This window comes from Lepisosteus platostomus, chromosome 13 (assembly GCF_059453375.1).
Source record: "Lepisosteus platostomus isolate fLepPlt1 chromosome 13, fLepPlt1.hap1, whole genome shotgun sequence".
NCBI classification, from domain to species: Eukaryota; Metazoa; Chordata; class Actinopteri; order Semionotiformes; family Lepisosteidae; genus Lepisosteus; species Lepisosteus platostomus.
Window position 1 is genome coordinate 28,905,731 of NC_142623.1, and position 23,506 is coordinate 28,929,236.

Consider the following 23,506-nt stretch of genomic DNA (forward strand, 5'->3'; position numbering starts at 1 on the left):
AACAACCAGTTCCATGGAATTAGGTTTGGCTAGCTCATTCAATTGAAGACACATGATGCAAATATGCAACATAAAGCAGATAATTGATAGCCTCCACCCAGCACAAGAACAAACATCCTAAACACATGATAAATAACTGAGGCCTGATGGAGTAATGACATAATGTGCAAGATCTCAAAGTGCAACGTTTCTGCACCTCACCTACTCCAGGTAGGTGCTGTAACAGAACAGAGGGGAGAGAAGTAAATGCAGGTTAGGCAGGGTGGGAAGGGTTGGTGAGGATCTTGAAAGCTTTGCATTGTGGTCTAGAGAGGCAGAGCAAGTCCATAGAGAGAAGGTGGCATCCTACAATCTTTCATCAAAAGTGTGTGAAAATTGGACCATTGAACAATGAACCTTAAACTGTAGAAGATTTAGGTGTAAAAGGAGAAGGTAAAAATATGTTTTAATTATTTTTATTACATTATAACTTATTTAAACTATTTTTTTTACCAATAGTTGAACTGGGAAGGAACCGTTTGTGGAAAATCTTTCTGGGTGCATACAGCGTTTAATTTGAATCACAGCTGTGCTGTTGGAAATGCATGCTAGTTTAGCACTGACGAGCTGTACTTGTACGGCACAGACTATTCCAGCCTGATATGATATGCCTCTGAATATGCAGTAGTATGAGCCTGCAGATCTCAGCTGTGGCTGTCTCAGCTGTCTGGTCACATGAGCAGTACAGTTCTGATGAAGACGCAATTTACATTGATTGATAGTTTAGTTAGCGAATAAGTGGTGAATATAGACTCGTATTACTACGATTTTGACCAATCCCACCGCTCCCTGGGATGGTTTTGGAAGCTATGTCCCGCCCTACTACTTTATATACAAGTAAGGACGGACATTTTGTTGCTTTTAGCCAAGGGTAGGGAGTGTGCAGGGGTTTGAAGTTCTGGGGGTTACACCGGCTCCTCAATAAATTCATGCTTACACATATTTATGTAATTTAGTGCAATTTTTATTTACCTTTGCGAAAAGGTGACTTTTTCACAAAGTTGCTAAAAGGAATAAACCTACTTTGTATTTACCCAGCTTTTCACATCTTATTTTTTTATTCCAGTGAGGATAGAGGTAAGTTATGACTTAAATATTGTATTTATTCTTCAAAGATGTGGTACAGTAAGAATTGGTTGACAGATCACTGCATGAACGTAATCAAAATGTCGAATAGCTTAAAAACCTCAACGCTGATTTCTAAATGTATATTTACTTTGAACGTTTGACAAATTTGTATATTTTTCAGTAAAAACCTTTGCCGTCATTGACTTGAGTGGAGTCGGGCATGTTCAGACATGAGTCGACAAGGCTCTCTTAGACGGGCACTGTCTGATGACGCGCAGACCTGCGCCTTCTGCCCTTTTGCTAGTCGTTGAATTAATTTTAAAATCGATGTTTTATTGTTGAAAGCGGGGAGATCGTTATATCAACTTATTTACTCAAGACAGTGGTGGTGTATTCTATGGTATTTATGAGTTTTGACACTTTTGGAAGTGTCCCCCTGCAATTTTTAAGTTATGTAACGAAAGCCTTTAACTTGAGCTGTTTATCCAGGCTCGATGTCTAAACGGGCACTGCTGAAGGTCGTGATGGCACTTAAAAAGTCTACGTTTCTATAATTCTAAGAAATGCATTCAATACATCGCCTCTGACTTTCCGTCTTTAAGATGCATGGCCCATAGGAATAAGAAGTTTGTCAAACGGAGTTTGTGTTAGTTTACGAAAGGCGTTTACTTTTCTTGCCGCATCAGATGATTGACACGGTGGCGGCTCCCGAGACGACTTTTCCAGTCCAGCTGAAGATGCTTCTAGAACAGGAGGCCAGGTACCAGCCCAAGCTCTGCGGCTTGAGGATCATCGAGTCCGCCCAGGACAACGGGCTCAGGATGACGGCGGCGCTCCGGGACTTCCAGGTGAAGGAGCTGCTGTCCCTGACTCGGTTCTTCGGCTTCAGTGCAGAGAGCTTTTCTCTGGCGGTGAACCTTCTGGATAGATTCCTGGCTCAGATGAAGGTATGCGTCGATTCATTGACCATAAAATGCTGTAGACCTGCTGTAGGTGCTGTGCCAGTGTTTTAGTGCTTGCAAACCATTTATTGATGCTTGATGTAAAAACGTGTATCACCGTTTTATACTGTGTTAAAAGTATCCACCAAGCTAATATCTTGAGACTTAATGGGGGCTGGTAGCTCTTGTTGGTGTTTGAAAGTTTATCACGTCCTTTCACACTCACTTTTCTTAAATTCTGCATTTAATATCTTGCACCATCTGAATAATTTCCTGAACATCAAACTTAAATCTTGATCCATATCGTCTACAAGCAGTAATGAAACTGAAGGGTAGTGCTGGGCATTTGCTATTTTTTAAATTTTATTTTAAGCTGTTAAAATGGATTTCTTCTGGCTTTTATGACTCACAATTGTACAACTCTGTTGTCCAGGTGCAGCCTAAACATCTATCCTGTGTGGGACTCTGCTGTTTCTACATTGCTGTGAAGGTGTCTGAAGATGAGAAGAATATTCCTCTGGCCAATGATTTAATACGGATAAGCCAGCACAGGTTTACTGTGTCGGACATGATGAGAATGGAGAAGATTGTTCTGGAAAAGCTGCACTGGAAGGCAAAGGCCACAACTTCTCTGCATTTCCTGAGGCTGTATTACTCGCACGTCATTGAGCAGATGCCTGCTGAGAGGTACAGAATCTGTGTAAATAGCAAGGAATGTTCTAGAGTGCTACTCTTTTTGTTTTTGTAATAGGAAACCTAAAGAGCCATTGGTTCTAAAATATATGCAAAACAAGTTTTGAGGGGGGAAAAAACGAAAAATATTACTGTATTAGTTTTGTGCATTGTTTAAAAATATTTGTCCTTTAACTAAGTGCATACATTAAGCACCCTTTAATGAATGAATGCTTTATGTCTAAGATATACCAAGATTTATAAAGGTTTTTACTCTTCACGTTTTAGAAAGAAGATGCTGAACATTGAACGTTTAGAAGCTCAACTGAAAGCTTGCTACTGTTGTTTTTCCTTCTCCAAAGTAAAGGTAAGAGAACCTTTGCTAGTTGTCTAAAGTTTTAAATTGACATTATCTACTGTTACTAACTTCCTGTTAAAGAAAGTAACTTATTTTCTGAATTGAAAAAGTTTCAGAAGCTGTTAAGGTTAATGCACGCCAATATAGTACTACCATAGCATCTGTCAGCTATTTGAATATAGCAGAATATTCAAGCATTTACCTCTTGTTTTATCAGATTCTGCTTTGGGTACAAATGTAGCAAATGTAATGTTTAAGTCCATTTTGTTGGTAAATGAAGTGAATCTTATAAGATTAGTCTGGGGACACCGTCAATTTCCATAGTTCAGTGTTCCTCTTGCTTTTAAGTCTTAACTCTAAATTGTTCTGACCTGTTTGATGTCTATATTGTAAGGTTGTTTTTAGACCTATTGTAATTATGCCTCACAGATATTGTATGCAAGTTGCAATTTAGGTATAGTTGTTTTGTTTTTTTAGTTCCAGATACTTGATGTAATTACCTTGCAGTTAAAACCAAATGTGCTTGAGATAAGTTGAAATGCATCTGTGGTCTAGTGGAGATTACATATGTAGTCTCAAACTCTATAGATTGTGTTTTAGTTGAAGGCATTTCATCAGTTTGCTTCTTATGGATTTTCTTGGCATTTCAGTATTGATAAAGGTTGAGCTTCAGTCTTGTCTTGATAAAAACTCTAATCAGTGTAACGTTTTTCAGCCCTCTCTACTTGCACTGGCTATATTAGCTCTGGAGATCCAAGAGCAAAGCCTCCATGAACTGACAGAAGACTTCCAGAGCCTCAAGCAGTATTCCAATGTAAGTGTCAAGGAATGTTTGGACAAAGGCATTGAACTGGGGGGACAGAGCTGAATATAAACTGTAACCTAAGCTTTTGCACAAACTAAATTCTAAATGTTTTTCTGAAGTGGATATGCTCGTCAGTGGCATCATATTCATCCTGTGTGATAGAATGGTTGCCACCAACTAAGATTTCCTGTGCCATGTTCAAGTCTTTTTGTTACCTGAATCATCTAGATTACTTGGTTTCTCCTTGTTTTTAGTGAGAGGCACCAGCACTTATTCATATTGAGTAATATGAATATCAGTGTTGATGGGGAAATTTATGTCTTAAGTTTTGGATCCTTTGCTAATCTTGCATTCATGTTTCAAGAACATGTAGCTGAAAGGATCGTTTTAAAGCAGCTGAGTCAAATGCTGCACGTTTTGCTTTTGAGACTGAATTACTGGTGGATGTGTAGATGAAATTTAGCACTACTGAAGCACCTACATAATGAGCCTGAGTCAGTTAATTCACAAAGTTACAAGTCTGAGTGATGAAGTTTGGGGAAAAATATTGAATGTACACTTCAATTTTCAGTTGAAATCGCCTTTTCACAATTATTCAACATATGATTTAACTTGCAGCCTATCTAGGCATGCCTTGATTGATAATGTATTAATGTATTCGATTTAGCAATCTTTAGGGTTTCTAATTGTAGAGTAGTAAAATACTTTAAGCCAGTTCAGACTCTTTATTTCTTTATCTGATGAAGTTTATCAATATATATATTTCTGGGATGTAAAATCCATTTTTTGTAGTGTTAATACTGCTCCGTAATGAAACCTTTTGAGACAGTTGCTTGAATGGTCTGATCCAGTTGTATATTTCCATAGTGCAGTGGGATTTTCCATATTGAAGTGGTAGAAAAGGTGCTGGAGTTGCTATAAAGCTTTTTCATGTAGGCTCACAGTTTTGCAAACTTACAAATTTGATATTAATGAAAACATTGAATTGCCAATCACTGTTTTTCTCTAGATTAAGGAGGGGGACCTTATCTGTGTGAGAGAGATGGTGGCAAAGTGCCTTGCTGAGTACTCTTCTACAAAGTGCACAAAGCCAGACAACCACAAGCTGAGGTGGATAGTATCGGGCCGGACTGCAAGACAATTGAAACACAGCTACTACAGGATCGCCCATCTGCCCACAATTCCTGAAGCAGCCTGTTAAGATGGATGAAATATAGGTACATTTATTTTATAAAGAGGCTTTGATCCTGCAGCCTGCCCCACCCAAATACATTTTCAGTTTCAACTTTAAGAAGTATTAAAGATCTTTATTTGCATTTAAAAGGTTAAAATGTCTGGTCCTGTCTTAAGCTTAAAGGTAGCATCTTCATAGTATGGAGCTTTTTTAAGCTCCCTGTTCATCAAAGCCTCTTAACATAATTTGTCTATGTGGCTTTTTTAAAATACTAACTGGCTTTTTTTTTTTACTTTTGCAGGTACGGAAGAATGCTTTCTCTCCCAGCAGAAAAGGAAAAAGATAGTTGCTAGTTGGGTTACTATGACATTACTAATTTAGTTACAGCAAAGTGAAGTTTAACTATGAAAGGGAAAGTATTTTAATATGCTTTGACCATTTCTAGAATGGTCAGCTTCATTAAGACTTGGAAGATTTGGTCTCTGTAGTAGTACCACATTTTATGCTTTAAAGGGATCAGTCTTAATTGGAAACACTTTAGAAGTCTCATTTAACATTTCCTAGTGGTTCTACAGACCCTGATTATCACCAGCTCTGGACTAGCTAATCTTAATTTAGGTAAGGAAGTCTAGTACTAGTGCTAATCAGGGTCTGTCCAGCTAACCCTTTATTTTAAAGCTGTGAATTTTTTTAACCCTGTGAGGTTAAAAAAAAAACTGGGCATGACTTATATTGTCTCAAATCATTGAATACATGTTTAAGTTTTGAGGTAGACTTTACAAAAAATGTAAGCAGGTAGTTAAAACTAAAATCTAATGTTTTGCAGTATTTGCACACAAATAGCATTTGCATTTTGTTACTTTTAATATTTTGAAATTGCTTAAACGTGTTTATACCTGAGACTTAATATGACAATACTGCTATTACACTGTGCAAACAAGCCAGGTGAATGACATTCTGTGCATCTTTTGCCAAAATGGAAAGTAGTTTTTTTTTCTTTTGTCTCAATGTCAAACCTTCAGTTACAAAGTAAAGGACATCTTTTGGTAATGTCAGACAAGACCAGGGGAACCTTGTTCTATAGTGGGTGAAGGCTTGTATTATGTGTATGTATGTGCTCTGAAATCGGTGCTATGGTTATTAAGTTAGGCCTTGGCACTGGTGATTGGTCTAAAAGTATTGAACCACCTAGGTCCTCAGTCCACTATGTGGAAGAGGAGGAAGAAGGGTTTTGTGATTTAAAACATTGGAACCAAGAAACCGGGCCCAAAACCCTTAAACTTCCAGCCTAGGTAGCTGAACAAGCCTATTGCACACTCCTACCCTAAGGTATATATATATTTTTTCATTTCTCTATTACACTGCAATGTATCCCCCAGGTTAAGGAAAATGAAAGTGATCCTTAATGTATATGTGGAGGGTACATGTACAGCTCTGAGTCTGGGCTATTGTTATTGTTAAGTGCCTGTTTAATAGTCCTGTAATTGCTTGTCACAAGTCTGCAACATGAAAGGCGTTACACTAACAACTTTTTATTTTTGAAAAGTACAGGAAAAGTAGCCTAAGTTTTTTGGAAACTGTTAATGAAAAGTCTTGTTGGTTACACCACTTCAAAACCTTTGAGAATACCTTATTTGAAGTACAGCAGAACACGTTTTAACTGCATCTCAAAATTGGATTTGTCTGGTTTAAGCTAAATGTAGAATAGCAGAAATGGAGTTCTGAGTGTTTAAAGTGAGATATTATAAAATGCTCAGTTAACGTGTTGCCTTTGAAGTTCCAATTGCCTAATGGCAAGAAAAAAGTAAACCGCTCCCCTTTTAAAATTTATTTTGAAGGACTAAAATTGGCAAAATCTCCTAAATGGAGAAATCCTCTTTTCAAACTAATGGTCCTAAACACAAAATTGTTACAACCACATTGCCATATAAAGGCAGTCTGTTCTAATGTATTCATTAAGGTATGATGGCTTTACAATGCAGTACTGTGTGAACATTTTCTTATTTAACTGCAGAATGTGATGGTGGCTTCTTTAAAGACTGATCTGATGATGAAGTGTGAACCTTTCAATAAACTCTTATTGAAATGCAGTAGATGTCTTGTCATTCAAAAATACACACAAGGCTGATTTTTGCCATGTTGACTGCAGATTTCATTTGGGTAAATAAACCTGAGGGGGGGGAAAAAAGTAGATGAGTTTCTTTGAAGCTCTTGTTGCCATTCACCTGTTTTATATGAAGCTTGACAGTGTCTTGCAGGTGGGGGGGTGGGGAGTGGAAGGAATGCTATGCTAACACATACTGTAGTCACTGTAGTTTTGCCAATATTGCCTAGCATACTTGGGCAGTACCTGGGAATAATGGTGTATGAACCCTGTATACCCACGAGAGAGTACCCCCTACTATTTCATTGGCAGCCATGGAGTACTGCAAGTGTGGTGAAAGGGTGTGTTCACAACGCAATAGATCTTGGACACACAGCACACATTCACAGCAGGTACACTCCTAGTCATTAAATGTGCTATAATTCTCAACCTGCACTTCACGTGACTGGCTTTGTTTATCTTAATTGCGGTTCATGGTTTTACTCCATTTTAACTGATTAATTTTCATATTATGGTTTTTGTTCCAATTAAAAGTCAACATCCTAATTCATGGAAATGTTGAAAAACAAAACTGAAATTGAAGCAAATTTATTTTTGTACACCATTGTGCAGAAAGCATTTCCTTTACATCTGGTGCACATCTTCTGGGGAAAAACTAGATCCATCCTGACACATGGCTTGCTTAATGAATTTGACATTTTATGAAAGTGTTTCACCTTTAAAGTAGTATTAATTTCTAAATCATTGAACACTTAATTCTGAGATACAAAGGTGGGAGCACTTTCCTTGATCTTGGATCTTGGATGCATCTCAAACAGGCTCAATCTTCCACTGCTCAAACTGCTTTGCAAAAACATCTTTTTGACTGTTTAAAAGAAACTGATATTTTCAAAAGTTTTAAGGTCTCATTGTTACCTTATACTTTAATTTAGGAGATAATACTCCTTAAAATCAAAATGCAAAAAAGGAAGTGTAGCCAGAATGTCTTTCTGCCCAACCTAATAGTGTTTTAATTTGCAATAGAAAGAACAGCCCTTATGCAGATCCTTCCATTACGTTTTTCTATATATTAGGTTAATGGACATATCATAAAACAAATTTGTTTTTTTCTTTCATTCTCAGAGCCTAAAATAACTTCATGAATTTAATTAAAACAGTCAAAATGAATGCAGGTTAGTACTGCTATATAGTTGAAAAATAGAAACTACCTAGTACTTACAACGTAATCTGGGAGTTGTACTACACAAAATAAAAGCAGAAAAACAAAAAACATTCCTACTCTCCTGATATTTGATGTTTTAGACATCTTGTGTAATAAATTGACATACAAAATAAGCCACTAACACAGAACATCCTTAATATGGTTCTCATTTCCTCTGTTCTTTAGAGTGCTCATATGGCATATCTTTAAGTTTCCCATGAACCATTCTCAGGAAGGCCACATTGTAGGAAGGGCTTGTTAACCGCTTTAGTTTCTTTGCTTCTTTCCTTTTCCAAAAGACATCAGTCCCTTCATCTGCAAAAACCACTCTGCAATTCTATTTTCCTAAATTGGAAAAGTCTGGTCCACCGCCAGCAAAATTTCCAGAAATCTCTGCACCGCTGAAGTCAAATCCAGGATTCTGCAGGAAAAACATATTGTCAATGTAATTGTAGGCATTCAGAATATTGTAAACAATATCCACATTCTTGTCTATGATATCTGAGCTAAAGCAAGGGTGCTACTTAGAAATATTAACTATTGATATATTGTTTTGTATAGTGAAAACTCACTGGTAATCTGTTTTGTGGCAGTTCCTAATGTCGTATTTATTAAAAAAGTATTTGGTTATTATATCTGACTAAATGGATCTCAAATCAGGAAACACAATCTTTTACTGAATTTATAAAGAAAGCTTATGCCACATAAAGCAGGAGATGAAACTAGTTTTACTATTACTGTAGTACAGTACATACAGTTCAAAGAAAAAGGGTTTGGGGTATGTGAACCCTTTGGAATTACCTGGATTTCTGCATTAATTACTCATAAAAATGTGGTCTGATCTTCAACTAAGTCACAATAATAGACAAACACAATCTTCTTAAACTAATAACAAACAAACAATTGTACTTCTTATCAATATTGAACACATCGTTTAAACATTCACAGTCCAGGCTGGAAAAAGTGAACCCTTGTATTTAGTAACTGTTAGAACCTCCTTAAGCAGCAATAATCTCCACCAAACGTTTCCTGTAACTGCTGATGAGACTTGCACAATGGCTAGGAGGAACTCTAGACCATTCCTTCTTACAAAATAAAATTTTAGTTCATTAATATTTCTGGGATTCCTTGCATGAACAGCTCTCTTCAGGTCATGCCACAGCATCTCAATTGGGTTGAGGTCTGGACTCTGACTTGGCCATTCCAGAACACAACTTGTCTTCTGCTTAAGCCATTCTGTTGTTGATTTACTCCTGTGTTTCTGGTCACTGTCTTGTTGCATCACCCAACTTCTATTAAGCTTCAGGTGACGGACCTTTCTCCTATAAAATTTCTTGATACAATTTTGAATTCATAGTTCACTCTATGATAGCAAGCTATACAGGCCCGGAGGCAGCAAACCAGCCCCAAACCATGATGCTCCCTCTACCATGCTTCATGGTTGGGATGAGGTTTTGGTGTTGGTATGCAGTGCTTTTTTTCCTTCAAACATAGCATTGTGCATTTCTGCCAAAGAGTTCACCTTTGGTCTCATCTGTCCACAGAACTTTGTCCCAGTTGTGGAACATCCAGGTGGTCTTTTGCAAACTTGAGACATGCAGTAATGTTTTTTTTTGGGGAGCAGTGGTTTCCTCCGTGGTGTTCTTCCATTAACACCATTCATGTTCAGTGCTTTCCTTATAGTGGACACATGAACAGAGACTTTGGCAAGTTAAAGAGATCTCTGCAGGTCCTTTGCTGTTACCCTAGGGTTCTTTTTCCTCCTTCAGCATGGCACTCTACTCTCTCGCTGTGATCTTTGCAGGACGCCCACTCCTAATGAGAGTAGCAACAGTACTGTGGATTGATAATTTACTGTGGATTGATGAACACCCAGGCCTTTAGAAATGCTTTTGTAGCCTTTTCCAGATTTATGCATCTCTACAATTCGTCTTCTAAGGTCCTCTGATATTTTATTTTGATCAGGGCATGGCTGACATGAACAGCTCTTTCTTGAGAAGAGCAGACTCTGTCAGTAACCAGACTTTGTGTGTCTTTTTTATAGGGCAGGGCACCTCCAACCCACACCTCCAATCTCATCTCATTGATTGGAACACCTGACTCCAATTAGCTTTTGGAGAAGTCATTAGCCTAGTGGTTCACAAACTTTTTCCAACCTAGACTGTGAATGTTTAAACGATGTGTTCAGTACTGACAGGAACAAGTACAATTGTTTGTGTGTTATTAGTTTAAGAAGATTGTGTTCGTCTATTATTGTGACTTAATTGAAGATCAGGCCACATTTTTATGAGTAATCAATGCAGAAATCCAGGTAATTCCAAAGGGTTCACAACCTTTTTCTTGCAACTGTACATTAACTTATTCTTATATGTGGTTTCAAAAATTAGGAGTATTCCCATCCAAAACGTAGTTTGTCCTATACTGGCATGCTAGCCAGGTTTCTAAACATTTCTGGTGTTTAGGTGTACACTGTAGCTGGATGTTCACAGCTGAACATAAACATCACACATGGCTATTTCGAGGAGACGTGCATTTATACGGATTTCCTCTCTCAAGTATTGGGACAGGTAATGGTTAATCAATAAATGCACTAATGATTGGTTTAGAGCTTTCATTATTTTAAATGGTTTTTAAGCGAATGTTCTTCCGATAAGTGACTTAAATGGTAGCACCAGACTTTTGTCTGAATTATGCTTTTATTGATATCATAGACACGTTAAATGCAAACAGAGAGCACTACTGAACTCCCTACAGCCATACCAGACAGGTGAGTGGGAGGGTACTAACCTCTAATCTTTTGAGCTCCACAGTGCCTGCTAGGACAGCTGGCACTGAATGTAAGACTGGCACACCTTACTAATATTACTGCAAGTCTGCAGGCACTCAGTAAATAGCTGGAACCCATTGATCCCAGCCTTACCACAGGAGACAGTCCGCCAGGTGTGCACTGCTGCAAGGCAATGCCCTCCCCACAAGCCCCTAACGGAACCACAGAATATCTAAAGGACAGCACCAGTCTAGATACCCATCAAGCCTGCTGAGCTTCATAACAAATCAGCATTATATTAAATGCAAGCACAACAATGTAGTACTGACGGTCTCAGGAACAAAAATCCTATAGATCCGTAATTCTCACCTCCCTCTGGAATCTCTCCAGAGTTAATTTCCTCTGCATCTGGTCCTGCACCCAGGGGTCCGCACAGTACTCTCCCTCCAGCAGCGAAGGCCAGCAGTTTCCTGCCTCCCGATTGGACTTCATTAGAATAATCCGGATAAGCTTCTTATCCTCTGATAACACACGGAAGAACATGCAGAATGTATTTCCGTTTCTGAATAGTCAAAACACAATATTTTGATTGCAACGCAGACTGTTTAATGGAAAATGCATCTACTTGCAATTTTGCAGTTTAATGAAAAATGCACCTAGTTATCGGACCTACTCGGCAACTGCAGAAAAATACAAAACTCAAAAGCGTTTTATTATTTGTTATATAATCTATTAACATACACATGAATATATTTGTTGAAGCAGTTTAATAGTAACTTTGCAGCAGATTAAATAACGTCTTCTTGACTCCATTTCAGTCTTTTAAGCAAAAAGATTAAATGATTTTACTGTATAACCTCGATCTTCAATGTAATCGTCTAAAATAAGATGACTCACCTAATGTCCAGGTTCCTTCGTCTGCAATAGTGGAACCGAACAGTTTTCCCTAAAAGAAATATTAAAAATCAACAACATGCATTTCCTATTTTAACGTCGCAACGTTTAAAGTCCAAAGCAACTGAAAGATTTTAAGACAAATGATTCAAAATAAGTAAAAATGTTTTCAGAATTAAAAAAAAATGGACTACGAAACTGTGTCTGTTTAGGAGTTTATCTGGGATGGGCATCATTAAGTGTCGTGAAGTGTCTCTGTCCAAGAAGGTGTATTGTTATTAGGTGTATTGTTATCAATTGGAAGATAAAACATTCCTGGGGTCCCGAAGAGTTCAATGACATCATGCTGAGCAGTCGTGCGTTGTGATGATTTGGTAAATCTTGACAGCAAAACATAACCCTGCCCAATAACCCGGATCCCAGGTCAAATCGTGGGAAGAAGATGACGCATTTCGATTGAACCCTACCTTAAAAACGTCTCGTCCCTTTACAGCAAGCTCAATTTGTTTGCTGCCGAGATTACACTTAATGTCTTTAGCAGAAGTTCCCGGAGGAACATCAACTTCAATAAAAACCTCCTCCATGGTCTGATACCAGGCACCCCATGCGGTTTTGCAGGGAATCACCCCGCTTCGTTCATCAAAATGGACCGACATGCCTGGTGCTGCTGGCTAACGCGCTAACGTTCACAAAAGAATAAACGAAATATTTCTTGAATATCTCAGTTCCTTTCCATTTAAAACTTGCAGGCACCTCATAACCTGTATCTAGAAACATGCGTCACTAGACGCGCCAGTGAGTTCATTTAACGTTCTACGTCACATGAACGTAGCGGAAACGTGCTCGTTCCCGGAAATGTAGTCTTTTGAGACGCGGTGCTTGCATTTACCAGCAGTTTGAGAGCACTGATAAAATCTGAGCTCTAAGTCTGGCGTCTACGCTAGTATACACTGGAACAACCAAAGCGAAAGCTATCTAATGTTTATGGTATTAAGCGATGCTCGTTTTTATGCAAGCTTCGGATGGTTATTTACCTTATACATTGTTACCACTCTCCAGCAGAACAAGATGTGTAAAACACGTGAAAAAACATCAGCAAAACGTATTCCTTTTGCTTAGACAATGCAGATTTTCACAGAATATGCAGTGTTTCCTCTAATTTTGCATGTGTTGTAGGGTAGGAGCCTCGAGGCTTCCTTTTATCAAAACAAGAAGCAAGAGTACTATCGATAACACAGAATTCCTATCAGCAACAAAATAGCCTTGGGTCTTTTCAATAACAAAAGACTTTGTAAAGTGAGATAGGTTTACCATGCCTCCTCTGGAGGTGCATTCAAAAATGCCACGGGGTCTATCATTGACGTTGAAACCCCAGTGGTCTTGTCAATAGAAGAGCTGATCTGTGGTATACATACAGTGCCTTGCGAAAGTATTCGGCCCCCTTGAACTTTTCAACCTTTTGCCACATTTCAGGCTTCAAACATAAAGATATAATTTTTTTATTTTATGTGAAGAATCACCAACAAGTGGGACACAATTGTGAAGTGGAACGAAATCTATTGGATTTTTGAAACTTTTTTAACTAATAAAAAAATGAAAAGTGGGGCGTGCAAAATTATTCGCTGCATCCATCTTCCCCTCAATTTTAACCATCTTCCCTGTCCCTGCTGAAGAAAAGCAGGCCCAAACCATGATGCTGCCACCACCATGTTTGACAGTGGGGATGGTGTGTTGAGGGTGATGAGCTGTGTTGCTTTTACGCCAAACATATCGTTTTGCATTGTGGCCAAAAAGTTCGATTTTGGTTTCACCTGACCAGAGCACCTTCTTCCACATGTTTGGGGTGTCTCCCAGGTGGCTTGTGGCAAACTTTAGACGAGACTTTTTATGGATATCTTTGAGAAATGGCTTTCTTCTTGCCACTCTTCCATAAAGGCCAGATTTGTGCAGTGTAAGACTGATTGTTGTCCTATGGACAGACTCTCCCACCTCAGCTGTAGTTCTCTGCAGTTCATCCAGAGTGATCATGGGCCTCTTGGCTGCATCTCTGATCAGTCTTCTCCTTGTCTTCTCCTTGTCTTCTCCTTGTCTTAGCTGAAAGTTTAGAGGGACGGCCAGGTCTTGGTAGATTTGCAGTGGTCTGATACTCCTTCCATTTCAAGATGATCGCTTGCACAGTGCTCCTTGGGATGTTTGAAGCTTGGGAAATCTTTTTGTATCCAAATCCGGCTTTAAACTTCTCCACAACAGTATTACGGACCTGCCTGGTGTGTTCCTTGGTCTTCATGATGCTCTCTGCGCTTTCAACAGAACCTTGAGACTATCACAGAGCAGGTGCATTTATACAGAGACTTGATTACACACAGGTGGATTCTATTTATCACCATCAGTCATTTAGGACAACATTGGATCATTCAGAGATCCTCGCTGAACTTCTGGAGTGAGTTTGCTGCACTGAAAGTAAAGGGGCCGAATAATTTTGCACGCCCCACTTTTCATTTTTTTAATAGTTAAAAAAGTTTCAAAAATCCAATAGATTTCGTTCCACTTCACAATTGTGTCCCACTTGTTGGTGATTCTTCACATAAAATAAAAAATTTATATCTTTATGTTTGAAGCCTGAAATGTGGCAAAAGGTTGAAAAGTTCAAGGGGGCCGAATACTTTCACAAGGCACTGTACATTACACAAAATAGCCTCCTCTTTCACAAGATCTGCAATCCAGCGGTCTCTTTTAGTCACATTGCTACATACAATATTCTGTGGCACTCCAAGAAGTGGAGAGTAATAAGGTATATTGTAGATGTATAGTGCACTTTGCAACACTCAGACATTAAAAATAAATGTAAAAAATTGCATGTTTCTCCTAATGCATTTAGTTACCCCTCATTTTTATGAAGGTAATTAACCACTACTATATAAAGGGAAGCAATTTAGGACTCTCCACTCAACACTTGCCTATCCCCATATGCAATGTTGACTTTTTCAGGACTGGTATTGTGAATGTTAGCACTCTGAAGTGTTGCAGAGCAGGACTCTTACAGCTGGAGAGAATATATCAGGTGGGTGATTTTCAATGCAATTTGTTTTAGAGCACAATTAGGCTTTCATTATCTAAATATAAGAACAAAAGTCTGAAAATGGATGACTAGTAAGAGAAATCCCATGGAGAAAACGTATTAATTAAAAAATTAATGTGCGTTTGTATACATTTATTTAAATATTTATATTTATCTGGATTTAATTACGCAATACATACTGGACCAAGAACCTTTGAAAAGTTTTGCAGCAATAAACTACAGCTAAAACATGAATGATTATTACTAGCCTCTAGGCCTTATTTTTAAAAGAATTATTGGAGATATTTTCTGTGATACATTTATTAATTTTATTCAGATTTCTTTTCTGGACCAGACTTAATAAGGAGAGGGGTTAGGGATAGGATTCTTCATAATTACAAGCTCTGGTTCATCACTATAATTTGTTGGGATTGTTTGATTTTTTTGCGTTCATCGTTGCTGGGGAAATGCTACATTTCACTTATTGTTGCCTCCAGAGGTTAACTGATTACCTTAAAAGTGTGGAAAGAGCTGTTTCCTGCTGAGTGTGATGTGAGAAGCTCTTGAATCATTAATTCAGTTCACAGCATGCTCTTGCTTTGAATTGCACTAGAGGTGGTATACAGGCTTATTACAGTGTCAGAACCTGAACTTTGCATAAATAAGCCAAATTACTTAAATTAAAGAAGAGTAAGAGTTTCTTGACATCCTGCTCTTCCTGGGAACCAAAAGTATTCAATGTTGTAGTGTTGCACTCATTTAAAAGTGTGATGAGCTTAGGATGTTTGCATTGCAAAATGTAGGATGCAAAATGCAATGGTTAGTATTAAAAAACCTGCTTCTATATAATATTATGGTATAATTATATACTACATTAATGTCCATCATTGAAAAAATAATTGTTATGATCATGATCTTCATGTACAGGTGTGAGAACTTATGGAAACTGTTCAAATGCTCTGATCACATGAGGTTTGAAGATGAGCTTCTGAAAAGCAGCAGTTCTTTCTATTTTCTGTTCCAGTGTGTGACTTCTCAGTGTGTCTAGTTATTAATTTACATGGAACAAAGTGAACATTCCTTCCTCATAATGTTTTATGGGGACTGTACCTAAGCAATTGCAATTCTTTATTCATCAAATGCAAGATATCATTACAAAACATAGTAAATAACTTGCACAGGTAATTCGATAAATTAAGTCATTCATTCCTCGTGCTGCAGGGAAGACCAAACCCACAGTAGCGTTTTGGGGAAGGAGCCCAGGAGCCTGAATTAGTCCCTGATTAAACACAACATCTACACAGCAGGCAACCACAATGTGCATGATGGTGTTTATCAGGCTGTTTAGTGACTTCTTGAACTTGCCATCAGCCATTGGCCTTGAGATTTGCAACTGACTTTGTTAGACACGTCTAGGTTTTGATTTTATCTCAGCCTCAGTCACATGACTATAGTATCAGGTGGATAGCTGCGTCAGCATGCGTGGGCTGCAAAGGAACAAGTAATAGGTTTATTCCTTGCTGAAAAAAAGAAGAAAGAGAACACAACGTTTCGGCCATGGAGCCTTCTTCAGGTGTGAGAGAGACAGGGCAGTAGGCAAAGGTAAAGTAGCGGTAGAAAAAAGGTTGGGAGGGGGAAGGAGTGAGAGGCGGGAGCAGGGGACAGAAAGAGAGGCCAATCAAGAGGTGTGACTCTAGGTGACTATATTATCGGATCTCTAGTTCCATGTGAAGCCAAAAACATGGTGGTCCACTGAAGTGATAATTATATATAGTGGATAGTTTGTTGTTGAAAGTGGAAGATATATTAAGGAAAAAAAAAGCAGTTAAAGCTTCAAGACATTAATACATTGAACGACAATAGAAAACATCAGTTGCCAGGAAATTGACAGCTGTAGCTGGGGTGCTGACATTTTAGTGCACAGACAAGATAGAGATAAATTCATTATGCTGATATCATCAACAGGGTTGATCAATATGGAGTGATTGTAAAATCTATGTGTTGTTAAAAGCAATACAAGCTGTATGTGTATGTGACACATTCTTTATACCAGGTTGCTGTCTTGTGGAATTGTTTCTCATTTCTATTCTTGGACAAGCCTGTGCCTGTTCACAGGTTTCTGAGCTTTAGACACCACATGTCACCCCTGTGTTCAGTGGGGCTCACGTCTGTCAAGCAAGGGTCCGTGGCGTAACTGTCACCTTCTCTTTTTGCAAGAAAGTCTTTGTTAGATGCGTGTTGTCCTTCTGGAATGTTGTCACATTCAGACAAGCCCGCAGGAAGGGCAGCAAGTGAGATTACAAGACACGAACAATGTGGCGCTGTGCAGTCAGGCGGCCATCAATCATTATAAGCAGGGAGCTCTGTACTGACTAGACACTCCTGCCCAGACAATCACACTTAGACCTCCCCATCAATTTGTCTTTTGAACACAACAAATAGAATATCGTTCCACATGCCTGCACCACTTCCATCGTAGGGTGCACACAGACACACACACTCTGAATAGGGCCAATTTTAACTGGACCAATTAACCAACCAGTATGTCTTTGGATTGTGGGAGAAAAAACCCACACAAACACAGGGAGAACATGCAAACACCACACAGATAGCACTCTGGGAATTGAAACCAGGGCCCAGGGCCCAAGTGGTGTGAGGTAGCTATGCTAACCACTGCACCACTGTGCTGCTCCAGCCCAATCCACTATTTCCTTAATGAGGTGATTAAGTACTGATGCAATTTAAGCCACTAAAAGTGTGTCATGGTCAGTCCTGAATTGTGACACATCAAACATTTATTATGTGTATATCCATACACTTTTTTCCCTGAAATATATACGTACAGTGAAGTATTTTTAATGTTTAGTATAGTTTAGGGTCTTTGCTTACCATTGTTAACAACATCAATTGGGAAAACGTAAACTTTTTTGGGCTTTCATAAAATATAATTTTAAGTGAACAATTTTAAGGTTCGATTTTGGATATGCGTTTCCAAACCTAAATTTGCCGAATATTTCGCGCTGTTTACACAGTTTGTGTAATTCTGTTTGAATGAATCTCAGATTAACCATTAGAGGGCGCCATAAACTAAAGAATAAGGGCAGTTCATATATAAGCCTCAATATACAAGTCTATCTACATATTTAGCTCTAGAGATCGATTATTACATACTGTGGACTGTCTTTGATTAGAGGAATTTTTGGAAGATAAAGTGCACTACGTTTAAAATGTGAGTCATCCATATAGTGACAAGAAAACTATTATTATATTGTCTACCCTTCCCCAAAATTCCCATGAAAGTCTAATAAACAATCTTTCAGTGTTCTGTTTCACAGGTTTTTATTATTTCAGATAAAAAGCTGATGCGGGTTATCCAATACATAGAAGGAGATTTTGGAATTCATTTGGCCGATTTAGTTAAGAAAGTTTATTACAATGCAGCAAACGTTAGTATTTAATACCCAGAAGAATGTATTATTGTATGCGCTTGAATGGTGTCCCTTGACACAGTGATTGGAAAGATGTGACACTGTTTGGGCTTTGGGTGAATAAGATAAGTAAAATCAGAGATATAATTGCTTTGGCAACAGTTGTAAACTTTCCCTTACCCAAATTTTTCCAAGACTTTGAAAGTAGATTTTATAGTTCAGACATCTATATTTTCTCATTTCCAGCTTCCACTCACTCTCCTAGCTATAGAGAAGGTGTTATGAAGTTGTTATGTTGTTAAGTCTTTATGCTTCCAATCTGAATATCATCAACATGAATGAATTGAGCAAAAAGATTGGTACATTAATTGTCAGTCAAACATATTTGTGGTAGTTTTTCAATTGTATTTTTAAGCACTAATTGTAATATTTACAAACAATAGTCATTTACAAAATATGGATAACCCTTGACATCAATTTAATATTTGCATTCACCAAAGCCAAGTGCCATACTGCAGCAGGTATGAAACAATTGTCTCATGAAAAATGTGTTAATGCAGCTCTTCAACAGAGAAGAATAATACAGTGCACATCTGGCCTGGTTCCTAAGAGATACTTAGGTGGCAGTGTTGCTGCAGCTAACAGATCTCTTCAGTTAACTGCCGCATTAGGCCGCCGAAGCTGGATTGTGAACATACCACACACAAATTAAAGTGACAGCAGTGTTAAGGTCTATCCACGTGGAACATGAAGAACATGAAATAATAGCTTCTATAGGTGTACTTGTTCTCACAGGTGACTGATGAACAATGTGGACTAGATGCAGGGGGCATTAAGAACTGTTTTAATGTTTTAAGCCTGGCTTTAACACTGGCAACTAGGTCACTATTTTACTTTGTCTCTGCAGATAAGCATAAATAATTACACATAAAAAACTTTAAAATATTAGTTATAAGGTTGGATGCTTTCATTAAGTCTTATTCAAAAGCCACGGATAATTGTGGAGCAGGTTTGTCTGGGAGGCTAATTCTCCTTTAAACCTCAGTCGTTCCAGTCTACATAGCATTCATCTGAAGATAAAGTTCCTCTAGTGATATTTCTTTTGTACGAGACAAGCTTGAAATGCACTGTACAATTATAATATCACACTCTGCACATCCGCGGAGGTGCTGATACAGTTCGTGACAGGACAGTTTCACACACACCTCAGGTTCTGATCTGTGGGTTGCACTTGGCCTTCTACTCAGGAAAAGTTGCAATGAGTGTTTTTTTTTTGTTGCAAAACAGCTGGTCTGATGTCAACCAGGCTTGGGTGGGGCCAGGAGCTACAGAACCCAGGCTGCTGATCTTCAAATAGAAATTCCTGTCTTTTTACTTAATTCGTTTCTCCTATAGTTAGGCCATATCTTATTGCAATTTTATTTGTGATGTGTTCTTAAATTGGCTCTTATATGTAAAGTCGTTATTAGCATTGTGATGGACACTTGAGGTGCAGTGCTCCATGTTGCTATGATAGTTACTAGCATACCGAAGTGCAGTTAGTTACTGGAAATGTGCTGTTGTATGTACAGAGTAGAATGTGGTTGTAAGTTCTGTGCTTTTACTTATTTGGTTCTTATACAGTAGTTAGTTATTGCCTTCATTTGCCTCAGTACCCAACATATTGGCAACAAGGATGTCTCTACTGTTCCTACAAGTTTCCTTCTCCTGCCTCAGTACACAACAACACTGCACAGTGTTAATATTTTTGTTTAGGTCACTAAGGAAGACCTTTAAAGATAACCGACTTAAACCGGTTTCTATTGCTTCAGCCAGACACTTCTTCCTTAAGCAGAAGTTTTATAACTTAGTGTATGATGGTGATAACATAGATGTCAGTTTTAATAATTGCACTGTTGCTTTTAAAATGGTATGAAACATTCTATTCATGTTGGACACATTTTTGAAGGGTACACGTGATAGGATTTTTAATTCATGAAAGCAGGATGCAGGTCCCTTATGAAACATTTCCTAAATCACCACTGAAGTGCCAAGAAAGCGGCTTAAATTTAAAGACACTTCACTGTTCTTAAGTTTAGCAGTTTAACGTTATGTGCCATTAACAGGGATTTCTCTCTTGTGCAAATATGTGGAAGCGTGGAAGTGCATGTGAAGTCAGGATGGGGACAAGGGCAAACAGTGGCTAACAGATCCTAATAAAGTGAGCAAAACCACTTACTGTACAAGCACAGTTACATGCAGTGCTGCTTCAAAGGTTGTGAATCCCTCCTGTAGTTCTTTAAATGTTACAATATTACAAAGAAATGCTTGTTCAAACAAAAGTCTTACTTTTCTAAAATCTATTGTTTAGATGAATTGATGCATTAATCGAAAAAGAAATAAAGAAGTATGCATGAGCAAACATAAGTGAACCACATAGTTCATTAGCTCAGTCAATGAGCTACCAGGTCCTAAAATACAAGTTAACCAACACAAATTAACAAGCTCACCAATCAAAGAGTCAATCACCAGGACAATATTTAGGAAGCTCTCTACTATATAAAGGTAAGGAACCTAGTCAGTTTCATTTTGCCCTTACAAGTTAGTGTTATATACCATGCCATGATCTAAAGGGACCACATACATCCTCAGGAAGAGTGTTGTAAGTGCTAATTAAACTGGGAAAGGTTATAAACCATAGCAAAATGTTCCGTAATTCATCAGTCTAATGTAAGACAAATAATCTACAAATGAAGAAATTATAAGACCACAACTCTCTCCTAGATGTAGATGTCCTTCAATTCCCTCAGAGGAACAAGAAAACTCATACAGGATGTCCAAAACAAATTCAGGACCACACCTAAGGATCTCCAGACCTCTTCTGCTGAAGCTGATGTCCATGTTCACACCTCACCAATACAACGCAAGCTGAATAGCAACGTCATTCATGGGACGGTGACCAGGATCAAACACCTTTCTCTCAGGAAGAATGGTCTCTGGACAGATGAGTCTACAAATGATCTTTGGCCAAAACAAAAAATTGCCATGTTTGGCAAAACCTACCAACAGGATAATCCCAAAATCTGCACTTTCAAACATGGTGGTGAGAGTGTCATGGTTTGGGGCTGCTTTTATACCCATGGACCTGGACAACTCACCATCATAGAGGGAACTATAAATTCAGAATCATAAGATATTCTGGAGGAGAACATTGGGCCCTTTGACTGCAAGTTAAGGATGAGCCAAAGTAAGGGTTCTTCAACATGACTATTACCCTAAACATTCCAGTAATCTACCAAAGAATGAATTAAGGGGAAGACGTTTTGTGTTTTGGAATGGCCGATTCAAAGTCCAGATCTCAACCCAATAAAAATATGGTTGCAAGACCTGAAACAGGTTTTTCATGGAAGAAACAAATCTGAAGCAGTTGAAGGAGTCTTGTAAGGAAGAACGGGAAAAATAATCAAAGCAGATGTAAGAGACTGATTAGAAATTATATTTGGTTACTGCCATAGTTGCGGATTTGCCACCACTAACTGAATTAAAAGTTTCAATTCGTTTGCACATAAGGATTATTGAGTTTCTGTTAAATAAATGGTTTATTTAATAAATTAAGCGCTTTGAGAAGCCACCTTTAAAGGCGCTATATAAAATAAAGTTTATTATTATAAATAATACACAAATCATGTATTTGTGTCCATTATTTGGTTAATCTTCATTAAATATTGGGGCTCAGATTAAAAGTTTTTTTTTAAAATTAATTTGTCTTAGATGTGAAAGTTTTCATGTGGAAGAAAGGTTCATATGCTTTTAAGCATGTGTGTATTCTCACCTCAATAGGAAAAACTTTTTTCTTATTTTATATATATCATTTAATCACTTAACAGCATGCTTTCATAGCCAATAAAAAAGCCTGAAACTTATTTCTCAGTCTTCTATTTATTTAACTCTTAGATATTAACAGCCAGATGAAAAAAACAATAAAACTGAACAGAAGAAGGCCAGCTTTTTGCCTCTTTCTATCCCTGAAGCTCTGAGCTAAATTAGCCAGAACAATTAAAGAAGCAGCCTCAGTTTTTTTTGCTTGTGATAAATGCAATGACTTGATTGGATTGTGATAAAATGGGCAATTTGTCTCCGAAAGGAAAACATATCCACAGTTCTTAATGCAGTAGCTTTTAAGTGTATGCCCACTTTAAAAAAAAAACAACTTTTAAAAAGTGTGACACCTAACAAAGGTTAAAACAAAATATATTGAAATAGTTGAGAGAATAGAAAGGATTACAATTGGATATGTTTCAAATGGCTGAACAGTGAGATGAATTGGGCAACAGAAGAGCCTGGCTCATCCAATAATATCGTGTGCATTTAATGTTGTGTTGGCTGTAGTATGTTTGTGTTTGGCATGAAGTGTGACTGTGCAGTTGATTTTCAGTGGATAGATTTCTTGTTCTTCAACTTAAAAACATGAAAATAATAAATGGCCTTATTCCTCTGAGTATTTTCCCAAATATAAACACAGGTGGCACTTCTTTATGCAAAGAGTTGTGGGTAAATGGAATGGCTTACCCACAACACATGGGTAAATTGTGGATAACATTCCGTAACACTGATTCCATGGCTTCTTTCAATAGACACCTGGAAGAGATCCTCAGATGAAATAGTTACTAACATACAAATGAGGTGGATGATGATGATGACAATAATAATAATCCATAGTGTGCACAGTATGCTCACCACACATCAGCTATCTGTGGGGAGGAGAACAGAGTGATGAAGCCAATTCATAGATGAGAATTATTAGGAGGCCATGATTGGTAAAGGCCAATGGGAAATTTGGCCAGGACATGAAGGTTACACCCCTACTCTTTTCAAGAAATGCCCTGGGATTTTTAATGACCACAGAGAGTCAGGACCTCAGTTTTATGGACCTACAAAGTACGGCGCCTATTTCACAGTCTAGTGTCCCCATCACAATGCTGGGGCATTAAGACCCACACAGACTGCAGAGTGAGCAC

At 38.1% G+C, this 23,506-nt stretch overlaps 2 protein-coding genes across 2 annotated transcripts; one reads left to right on the forward strand and one right to left on the reverse strand.

Annotated features, from left to right (window-relative positions):
- The first annotated feature begins 884 nt into the window (after positions 1 to 884).
- ccng1 (cyclin G1) lies at positions 885 to 7,147 on the forward strand. Its single transcript, XM_088604035.1, has 7 exons — positions 885 to 1,116; positions 1,794 to 2,054; positions 2,482 to 2,735; positions 3,009 to 3,087; positions 3,794 to 3,892; positions 4,893 to 5,100; positions 5,359 to 7,147. The coding sequence occupies exons 2-6, from the start codon at positions 1,794 to 1,796 to the stop codon at positions 5,082 to 5,084; spliced, it is 885 nt and encodes a 294-aa protein (XP_088460161.1). The 5' UTR covers positions 885 to 1,116; the 3' UTR covers positions 5,085 to 5,100; positions 5,359 to 7,147.
- nudcd2 (NudC domain containing 2) lies at positions 6,609 to 12,833 on the reverse strand. Its single transcript, XM_088604036.1, has 4 exons — positions 12,491 to 12,833; positions 12,027 to 12,075; positions 11,499 to 11,650; positions 6,609 to 8,783 (listed from the first exon to the last, which is right to left on the reverse strand). Exons 1-4 carry the CDS (start codon positions 12,677 to 12,679, stop codon positions 8,700 to 8,702), a joined length of 474 nt encoding a protein of 157 aa, XP_088460162.1. The 5' UTR covers positions 12,680 to 12,833; the 3' UTR covers positions 6,609 to 8,699.
- Between the last annotated feature and the right edge of the window lie 10,673 nt (positions 12,834 to 23,506).

Coding starts and splice junctions, on each gene's coding strand:
- ccng1 (XM_088604035.1), top strand. CDS start 1,794: ATGATTGACACGGTGGCGGCTCCCGAGACGACTTTTCCAGTCCAGCTG. Junction 2,055..2,481: donor GATTCCTGGCTCAGATGAAG/GTATGCGTCGAT, acceptor TCTGTTGTCCAG/GTGCAGCCTAAACATCTATC. Junction 3,088..3,793: donor TTTCCTTCTCCAAAGTAAAG/GTAAGAGAACCT, acceptor AACGTTTTTCAG/CCCTCTCTACTTGCACTGGC.
- nudcd2 (XM_088604036.1), bottom strand. CDS start 12,679: ATGTCGGTCCATTTTGATGAACGAAGCGGGGTGATTCCCTGCAAAACC. Junction 12,076..12,490: donor AGGGACGAGACGTTTTTAAG/GTAGGGTTCAAT, acceptor TATTTCTTTTAG/GGAAAACTGTTCGGTTCCAC. Junction 11,651..12,026: donor CGAAGGAACCTGGACATTAG/GTGAGTCATCTT, acceptor GTGTGTTATCAG/AGGATAAGAAGCTTATCCGG.